The sequence below is a fragment of the Setaria italica genome, chromosome IV (assembly GCF_000263155.2).
Source record: "Setaria italica strain Yugu1 chromosome IV, Setaria_italica_v2.0, whole genome shotgun sequence".
Lineage (NCBI taxonomy): Eukaryota > Viridiplantae > Streptophyta > Magnoliopsida > Poales > Poaceae > Setaria > Setaria italica.
The window spans coordinates 8,035,802-8,045,736 of NC_028453.1; the positions used below are offsets into that span (position 1 = coordinate 8,035,802).

The 9,935-nt window shown below is 46.1% G+C and overlaps 2 protein-coding genes across 2 annotated transcripts; both read right to left on the reverse strand.

The window, feature by feature from the left end:
• Window positions 1-2,233: 2,233 nt before the first annotated feature.
• LOC111257131 lies at window positions 2,234-4,624 on the reverse strand. The gene is made up of 5 exons (XM_022826227.1): window positions 4,269-4,624; window positions 3,886-4,168; window positions 3,250-3,802; window positions 2,935-3,165; window positions 2,234-2,857 (listed from the first exon to the last, which is right to left on the reverse strand). Exons 2-4 carry the CDS (start codon window positions 3,930-3,932, stop codon window positions 3,160-3,162), a joined length of 606 nt encoding a protein of 201 aa, XP_022681962.1. The 5' UTR covers window positions 3,933-4,168; window positions 4,269-4,624; the 3' UTR covers window positions 2,234-2,857; window positions 2,935-3,159.
• Window positions 4,625-7,860: 3,236 nt separating this feature from the next.
• On the reverse strand, window positions 7,861-9,267 carry LOC105914187. Its single transcript, XM_012845206.1, has 3 exons — window positions 8,352-9,267; window positions 8,173-8,231; window positions 7,861-8,055 (listed from the first exon to the last, which is right to left on the reverse strand). The coding sequence occupies exons 1-3, from the start codon at window positions 9,265-9,267 to the stop codon at window positions 7,861-7,863; spliced, it is 1,170 nt and encodes a 389-aa protein (XP_012700660.1).
• Window positions 9,268-9,935: the final 668 nt, after the last annotated feature.

The window sequence follows — 9,935 nt, forward strand, 5'->3', positions numbered from 1 at the left end:
TCCGTCGGTGCTAGGGTTGTCAATTCTTCGGCAAACAGCAGCATGTCCCCGCCTACAACTTATTACCATACCTCCAACGTGGCCCTTCGCATGCTGGGGTTTCGACATGATTGGTCCACTTCTAACGGCACCCGGAGGATTCAATCGAGTACGTAGCCATCAACAAGTTCACTAAGTGGATAGAGGTGAAGCCAGTAACCTGCCCCAAGGCAGATAGAGTACTCGACTTACTCGACGAGATCGTCCACCGCTATGGATTCCCCAAATGGATCATCACAGACCTGGGTTCCAATTTCAACAACCACGAGTTATGGGAGTACTGTGAAAATAGCGGCATTGATATTCGTTATGTTTCTGTTGCTCATCCGAGGGCCAATGGCCAGGTTGAGCACGCCAACAGGATGCTACTGGAAGCTCTGAAGAAAAGGCTGCACAACATTGGTAACACCAAAGGAAGCAAGTGGTTCAAAGAATTACCCAATGTTCTCTATGGGCTACGTACTCAACCGTGCAAGCCCACGGGGCAATCGTCCTACTTCCTAGTCTACGGATCAGAAGCTATCCTCCCTGCTGACGTTACATGGAAATCCCCAGCAGTCGAGCAATACGACGAAGAGGCAATAGAGGAAACAAGGCGTCTGGATATAGACAGCCTCGAAGAATCATGCTGTGCAGCACTCGTCCAATCCGCAAGATACCTTGAAGGGCTCCGTCGCTACAATGATCGAAACATCAAAGAACATTCTTTCCGCATAGGCGATATGGTACTCAAGCGTATTCAAGACACCAATGGGCTCCACAAGCTTAATTCACCATGGGAAGGGCCGTACATCGTATCCAAGGTCACAGGCCTAGGATTGTACAGGCTACAACATCTCTCTGGCAAGGACATCGAGAACTCATGGAACATCGAACATCTCTATCGCTTCTACCCGTAGTCAAAAGACTACAAAGCATTGTAAACAGGCGATCAAGCCAACTTTGCAAGTCTTTCAGCATAATAATGCAATTATTTTCAGCGACATTTGGCTACTCGTCCTCGCCTCAATCGCGGCTCGCAAAAGCGGGTCAGCAGCATCTTATAAGCCATTGAGCTCTTCGGGCCACAACGCCCCAATACGACTTGTAATTACAAGTCCACATGAAATATTCAACTTACCTGGCAGTTCGCAAAGTGGACTAGCGGCGCAAGAGCCACCAAGTCGTCTGAGTGTACATAAACTACTTGTTCGACTACTTTTTTATGACAATTTTATCTCGAGGGCATCTCGTATTAACGAATTTTGTAGCTCCAGGATTTCTAGGGTACATCAATGAAGAAGTCGGGGCAACAAAAATACAACAATATGCTCAACAACGACTACAAGCTCCTGCTTATTAGCAGTTACAACTGAAGTCCTAAGCTTTTACAATATCACACAAAGCATGTATGAATAGCCCCAAGACTACTCTACACCTCGGAGCAAGAAGCGTCGAGGCGGAAAAAGGAAAAAGAGCACACGCAAGAAAGCTGCGCTCAAGGAAGCTGTACTTCAATCCTCCCTTAGCAGTGACCTGGATAAAGACCGGGACGCACAATGATCACTCCTTACGAGAATTCTTCTAGCAACATGACCTCCGGACTTGGCCGCAGAGACTGCGGAGGGAAGGAGCATCTGGGCACTCAATACAAGAACTCTCCTAGCATCATGAGATTTAGTGGAAGCTACCCCTGGCGAAGAGCAAAAGCCTCAAACCAACTATCTCTATAACCCGAGCCATGAGCTCTCCGAAGGCAGAAGCAGCGCTATTTATAGCCAAGGCAACAAGCTACCATCCAGGAGTGATACACCATGTGCCCATGACCACACAGTAAAAGTTCCCTGAGCACCAAACGCCAGTATAGTATTCACGTGAAGCTTATCCTTATTGTCAGGAATCTGGAGCCCGTGCTCACATGCGGCTCGTCCCTTTTACAACCAGATAAGGGTGAACAAGTACTCCCATGTGTCCTTCCTGACGAAACAACAATAATGCAAATCCTCTGCTACGAAGAGTTGAGGGAAAAAGCCCTACCGTGAGAAATCCTGGAGCCACTACTCAATGATTACTACCGAATAGCTCAAGTACCCAAGTACTCAGCAAATCGCTTCCAAAGAGGCTCATAATAGTTGCTTTGTGCGCAGACACTCAACTTGGTTGAACGAACAAAATCAGGACCAAACTTTGAGATGCACTAAATGTTGCAGATAACTAGTCAAAGAGCAACAAATCGCTTAAAGACTTAGAGTTATATACATAGCTATTCCATTACAGGACTAATGCTTTTCATGCCCAACAAAAAAAGGGAAAAAATATAAGTCTCCTGCAGATCCAAATACTTTTCCACCTCTTCAGCATTGGGATCCTTCTCTTCCAGATACTGCTGAAAGACTTCATCAGTACTATCCCCAGCGATCCCCTCCGCGACAGGAGACAGGTCGGCCTTGGGGTAGAAGGACTTAACAAAAGCCTAGCAGCTGCTTGGACACAGACTTCGCCATCCCTTGGATATAGCTGGTGATCTTCGTTGGCGCATCTCGGAGTTTTTCCACTAGTGGGCGAGGTTTTGTGCCTTCAACTGGAGACTCTACCATATCAACCAATGGCTGAGCCACCTCAGTCCACTACTAGAGTTCAGCTTGTTGCGCCCGGATAGTAGTCATGGCTTCGACAAGACTAGCTTCACCATCCCGGTGCATTTTGGATTCCTTCTCCAGATTGTGCTCCATCTTCTCCACCTATCGCACCAACTTATCATGCTAATCGGTCAATTGGTAGAAGGCATTCTTCCAAATGGTGACAGAGTTCTTCAGCACAGTTTCTTGATTTTTATATTCTGCGCAATGGAAACAAGAAGCCAATCAAAAAACTACAGATTATAGATAGACGAAGGCCACAAATGTGAGTACTCACCTTTAGTCTTGTGGTACAACGACTTGTTACGGGCAACGAGGTGGTCTTTTTCACTCATAAACTCTTGCCTTTCCGCCCGGAAGGATGCCACCGTACTGTCAAACTTCATCACGAGTCGGGAGGATTGCAATTGTTCTTCGGCCAGTTGTTTCTCTAGCACCTCAATCCGGCACAAAGATTCGCCATGTTCCCACACAAATTGAGCATTCCGGCGAGAATGGTTGATCAGGTCTTGTTCACCAGAAATTAGTACTCGGAGGATGTGCAGAAGACAACTCGCAAGATAAATAGTACAAGACCAAAATCAGAATTTACCTCAGTATACGACGCGACACGCAGGTTCATCTCCAGAATGGTAGCCACCGTCTGCGGATCCAATTTGGGGCTCTCGAAGGTCTGGATCTCCTTAGGACGCAGCAGACCCTCCATGGGCGACTTGCTCCTTATGCCAGGTACCGAGACTAGCTTGCGGCCTCCTGATGTCCCCGCCTCAGACGACGTCCCAGCTGCAATAGCCACGGCTTCGAGAGTCCACGAAGCCTCAAGCTCAAAGACTCCAGGATCAGCAGCGTTGAGAGGTATCACGTCCAAGACCTCTGACGTAGGCGGATTCTCCACAGGTACAGCTTCAGGGAGCACTATGGGAATAGCGGGCTCGGGAGCTGGCACCACAACATCCCTCAGTGAGCTGATCACATCACGCATCAGCACAGCGACAAAGGATGTGGCGCCCGCCTCTGATGCTGGAGCCGAATTCTCCTTGGATGGGACTACGGTAGGCGCGAGGACTGGACCTTCAATTGAGCGGCTTGCGCCATCAGTTGTCGACCCCAAACCTGATGCACCAAGGTCCACATTCAAGGATGTCCTACACAAGATAGAGCATAAGAAAAGGAAGACAACCAAGTACTCGATACAAAATTGGTACTCAAATAACAACAGAGTACTCACCTGGTGGATCTCCGCAGCTTCAGTGACGGGTTCCCCACCAAGCGCATCGGCTGGATAGTAGGAGTGGACACGCTTGGAAGAGCTCACGACAGCATTTCCTAGGTGTTGGCAGCTAGGATAGTACCAACTTCATCCCCTACAAGTACCTCTGTACCCGCAGGGTTCAGTTCAGCAGCGGGAGGCTCGCGATCATCTCCAGCATTAATGTCCTCCCCAGCAGCTGGAACTTCAGTTGGAATGGTATTGGCTGTCGTCTTCGTTGTCTCAACTACATCATCGCCCGCTTGTAGGAAAAAGAAGCCATGATCAATAGTTGTGGCATTACTATACAGGCTTAATCGTACCCGCACCTCAGGGTCTTGCCCTTCCTCGAAGGTTATTACCGGCAGAGGAGCATCCTTGACGATGCGAAGACTACGCGAAACGCGCCTTTTGACAACCGCCGTTTGTATCCTCCTCGGCAGCGGGGCTAAACTGGCATCAAGCTCATCTTCAGCAGGACGCTTCGACGCGCCAGAGGATTCTCCGGCCTGCTCGAAGGTTCGATGCTGCACAACAAAATCCTTAGCAGCATCATTGTCAGAGTAACCCATTCCAAAAGTACGCCGTGCGTTTTTGCTATCATTAGCACCGGGGGGAGGAAGGGGCGAAAAGAACACGAGTACGTCTTCCTGCATAAAGGGAAATAAGTCAGCAAAGAAGCTCAACAATGAATAGGTACTCGGGGGCTACGACCATGAGTACTTACTTCTCTTGGCAGGTCAGAAGCATTGAAGGGTCCGACTACCTTGGGGATGTCCTCAACATTCTTGAACATACGCCCCAATCTCTCCATCACTTCATCAGTGAAGATCTCTTCAGGCGACATCCTGGATAGGTCATTAAGACCCGAGTACCCATAACCCCACGTGTGGCGGAGTTGCAGGGGCTGTACTCGCCTATTCAGGAAATTGAAGGCCATCCCAATGCCTGTCAGTCCCTTCGTCTTCAGATCGGCGATCTTGGCCAGAAGCTTGGGTACTTGAATACTTTCGCCGATCGTCAGCTCATCGATCCACCTACTGTTCCACACCGGGCAGTGGCCAGTGACCTTAGGCAACATTGGCGCATGGTCTTCAACATAAAACCACTTTGCTTTCCACCTTGGGTGCGATTCGATGGTCTTGTAATCCAGGTAGAGACTACTGCTTTTCTCCCGAATTTGGATCCCTACGCCACCGACTACCTCGGTGTGCTCCTTACTGGGCTGCGGCTTCACGCGAAATATTTTGCGAAACAAACTGAAGTGGGGCTGAATCCCCAGAAAAGCTTCGCACAAATGTACAAATATGGCAATATGGAGGATGCTATTGGGGTTGAGATGAACCAATTGCAGATAGTAGTATTCCAAGAGACCCTGGAAGAAATCAGAAGTGGGCACAACAAAACCCCGCTCAACAAAAAGCCCGAAGGTTACCGTCTCATCTGGGTGTGTCTCCAATGGCCACGGATTCCCATGGGCGCACCTCCAACTACAATGGCCTTGTCCTTCAGCAGCTTCGCCATCACGAGCTCTTGGATCTGCTCCTCCTTCACGCTCAACTTCTTCCAGGCCATGGCCTGGTTCGGCAACGCAGTCTGGTTGTTTTTTTGTACTTCGGCGGCGGCAGTTGGGGTTCCTTCCCCTTCCTGGATCCCTTCTTGGAACCCTCAGGACTCTTAGAACCAGCAACTTTCTTCCCCATCCTGATGCTCGCACGTCTCTTCACCCAATATATGCCTGGAGGCTCGGCGGGGTGGGGGTAGGGGGCGATGCTGGCGATCTGAGACTAGATTGCAGCGACGCTCGAGGGTAGGGTTTTTTCACAAGGGCAGATAGCAGATAGCAAATGACAGTAAACAGGAGGGGTAACTTCTCTCATCCCTTTATAACAGTGACAGAGTTAACGGAGGTAATGGCCCGATGTTTCCGCACTTGGCCAAAAATTTTGCACTTGTCCGGCGGTTACCAGATTTATTTCAAGAGATAGAATTGACTGTTGGCAACCGGTCATGATGATTAGTGGTTGACCCTTATACCTCCTGGAGCTAGTCGTGTAATGGCTCGGGGGCTGCATACACCATGCCCATTGGTTAAAAAAATTCTTTTTCTTCAAGATCAAGATGAAGACAATACAGATGCAGATTGATCCTCAGCCTGATTCTTCGATTCAACCTAAGGCTCGGGGGCTACTCCATATAGAGTGCGATTTTCATTGCACTTCCATATAAAGATTCAAGGACAGATGTTCAAGGGCAACGTCAGATGAGGCTTGAGCACATTCCAGCCGCATGACAATACTCGAGTTACTTGAAGACTCAACCCTGACAAAGTACTCAAAGAGCACCATAAACTAATCGAGCGAAGTCTGTAAAGGTACTCGAGACTGCTTCATTTGACTCAAATGTACTCGGGGGCTTGTCGTACTTATATCTATGGGGCCCATCCGAAGGTTTGGACAGATCCGCATATGAGGTTGTACACTGAGATGTACTGGACATGAAGACTATGGTGCAGGACGGCATAGCCTTTATGGAGTACAAGGAACGAGTCGAGGTTAAGGAAACTACTCGTAGCAATTGGAGTAGAACTCTCTAGTGAATCCAACTAGTACTCTTCTAAAACAACCGACCTGTAATCCTACTCCCTCAGTTTATAAGGGTGGGCAGGGACCCCCTCCAGACATGTTCAATCCAATACAAGCAAATAACACACAGGACGTAGGGTATTACATGATCTAGTGGACGAACCTGTCTAAATCGCGTGCCTACGTACACCATCGAGTTTCTGATTTCGGCGACACCCACCAACCAAAACTCTACCTCGGGTACTCCCTTGGTAGATTGCCGGGTTTAAATACCGACACCATCTCACAAAGTTGTGACACAGATAACAAATTGTAGTCCAAAAATTCAACCAAATAAATATTGGAAATTGAATGATCAGTTGAGATGGCAACATTACCTAGACCAATAACGGTTCCTTCACTATTATCACCAAATACTACCTTCTATTTTGGATTTTTCTTCATTTCACATAAGGATAAACATCTTTTTTCTCGCCGGTCATATGATTTGTACATCCACTATCAATCACCCATTTCGTTCCACCAGCGGAGTAAGGCTACAAAACAAATTAGGCTTGTGTTTTAGGTACCCAAAGAAACTTGGGTCCTAGAGCGTTAGTCACAAGGATCTTGGGCACCCACACACTTCTAAGAGTTCTTGGTGCGGTTACCCACATACTTAGCGATCACTTTACCCTTGTGATCCCAAGTCAACACATAATCGGCATAGAAACCATTTTGTGAAGCATATGGCTTGGGCTTCTTGGCTTGTTTTTGTTGAGTGATCTTGCGCTTGTTTTGAGATACATGGGGCTTGGCTTGTCTTTCTTGAGATTTGTAGAACCTGATGGGCTTGTTGTATTCAAGTTGCTTATCATCAACTCTTACACCTAGTGGCTTCATACCATGTACCACGTTCTTTGACCCCGTGCCCGTGGTGTGGTTGTTCTTCACGAAAGGAATAGGATCAAGTGAGCCTTGCTCATACTTACCTAGTCTCTTTCCATCCTTAAAGCCAAACTTCTTCATGTAGCTTGACCCAAAGCCTTTTGTGTGATTCTCAAACTCACCCCTTTTGGAAGTATTATTTTCTTCATTAAGAAGTGAGTTTGATAACCTAGCAATTCTTTCTTCATAGCATTCATTTCGGCAATGTTAGTGGCACAATCATTTACATCAACTTTATAACATCTTGCACAACCATTGTTTCTAGAGGTACTAGAAGATATGGATGCATCATTTAAGTTAGATGATGTACTCTTCTTAAGAGTGTTGAGTTGGGCTTCAAGTGCCATGTAATTGGCTTCCAAACTTGTGAGGTTGTCTTGAAGCACAACCTTTTCATTCTTAAGACTAGCACTAGTGTCCTTAGCTAAGGACAGTTCCTTAGTTAATTCTTCCACTTTATCTTCTCTTTAGCAAGAGATTTCTCAAGGCTAAGAGTTGTGTCATTTTTAGTCTTAAGCAAGTCCTCTTGCATCTTGAAACCCTTCTTTTCATTTTCAAGGGAATTCTCAAGAGCAATGGTTTTCTCTCGCTCAAATCTAAATAACTCTTCTTGCACCTTAAGAGTCTCATCCCTATCCTGTATTTTCATCATTAGTTTCATTATTATTTTAGAAGCACGTTTGCGTAAACCTTTTAGCCCCTTTTCATCATCACTATTATCATCATCATCAACAGAAGGTCTTTTGGGATCTACCTTAGGTTCTCTAGCCATGAAGCAAGTATGAGTGAAGTCATCTTCATCATCGGTGAGATCTTCAAACAAAGATGACTTAGAGGTTGGCACTCCAATAGCTATTGTTGTCAAACCCACTTCTTCATCGGAGTTCGAGCTTTCTTCATTTGAATCTCATTCTTGACCCAAGTGAGATTCACCAACATTCTTCTTGTACTTGCTCTTGTCAAACTTGGATGAGTTATTTTTCTTCATCTTGACTTCCGGGCAATTTGCAATGAAATGACCCTCCTTGCCGCATCCAAAGCATGGCCTCTTTGACTTCCTCTTGGTTTTGTTCTTATCTTTGTTCTTGTCAAAGAACCCACCCCTTTTCATCACCTTATTTATTCTTCTCATGAACAAGGCTATCTCTTCCTCATCCATACTCTCACTATCACTATCATCACTATCCTCCTTGATAGTTGCCTTGGATGATGTGCTTGCTCCCTTCTCTTTGTTCTTGTTGCTTGCCTTGAGAGCTACCCCATTGTTCTTTTCTAATTGCTCATGAATCTTGAACATTTCTTGGGATAGCTTGGATTCCTTGATAGTGATAAGATGTTCTTCAATTCTTCCAATCATATCCTTCAGAGTGAACTTCTTGAACCCTCTCTTCTCCCTAATCAAGATAGAGAGTTGAACATCTCTAGACATGTAGAACGAGAGAATCTTGTCAACTACCTCTCTTCTTCCCCACTTATCACTTCCAAGAGATTTTATCTTGTTGATGATCTTGTTCAATCTATTGTACATCTCTTGTGATGTCTCATTTTCCCTAATGATGAAGCGGTTGAGTTCACTTTCCAATGCTCTTATCCTTCCTTCTCTAACCCTTCTTGTTCCTTGATGGCTGATGAAGAGAGTGTCCCATACTTCCTTGGTGGATTGCAACCCATCAATCTTATCAAATTCTTCGGCACACAATGAGCTCTTGATAAGATGCAAAGCTTGATAGTTGCATTGAATATCAATTCCTTGGTCTTGTGTAAGAGTAGCATCTTCACGCGAAAAGGTTATACCTACTTCAACAACATCCCAAAGTGTGGGGTTGACCGCTATTAAATAGTCCCTCATCGAGTTTTTCAACTTGGAATAGCTTACCCCATCAAAATGAGGAGGCTTTCCCAAGTTGATAGACCCGGATGAGGCGTTAAGATTTAAGGGACCATAATTGAAAGGGATTTGGTGAAACTCCTTCGTGGACCACAACGTCCGGAGCGAGTTGATCTTGCATCATCATAGTCGGAGTCGTCGTTGGAGGAATCTTCAATTTCTTGATGCCCCCTTGCACTTGTGCTTACTCCACCGGCATCTTCTCCTTGAGCACTTGTTTGTGCTCCTTGTGGTAGTACGGGTTGTTGAGTGATATTTGGATCGGTGACATCACCTCCGGGAGGCACCTCTTGACCACTCGGCGTCAACATCTTGATACTCCAAGCGGTTAAGCTTTAAGCCGGATACCAAAGCTCTGATACTAATTGAAAGAATCTAGGATGTCGACTAGAGGGGGGTGAATAGTCGAACCTGAAAAATTTTCACAACTTCGAACAAGTTTATTAGCAACATCCGAAGTTTCCGGGGATTGTTCCGGAAATTTTACAACTTACGGAATTTCGGAGAAATCTACGAATTTTCCGAAGAAATACTACTTTGAACTACGACCTTATGCAAGCCTTGCTCAAATGTAAATCATTGAATATAGGTTAAGCAACAGGATATTATAGGCCTTTGGCACAAGATAG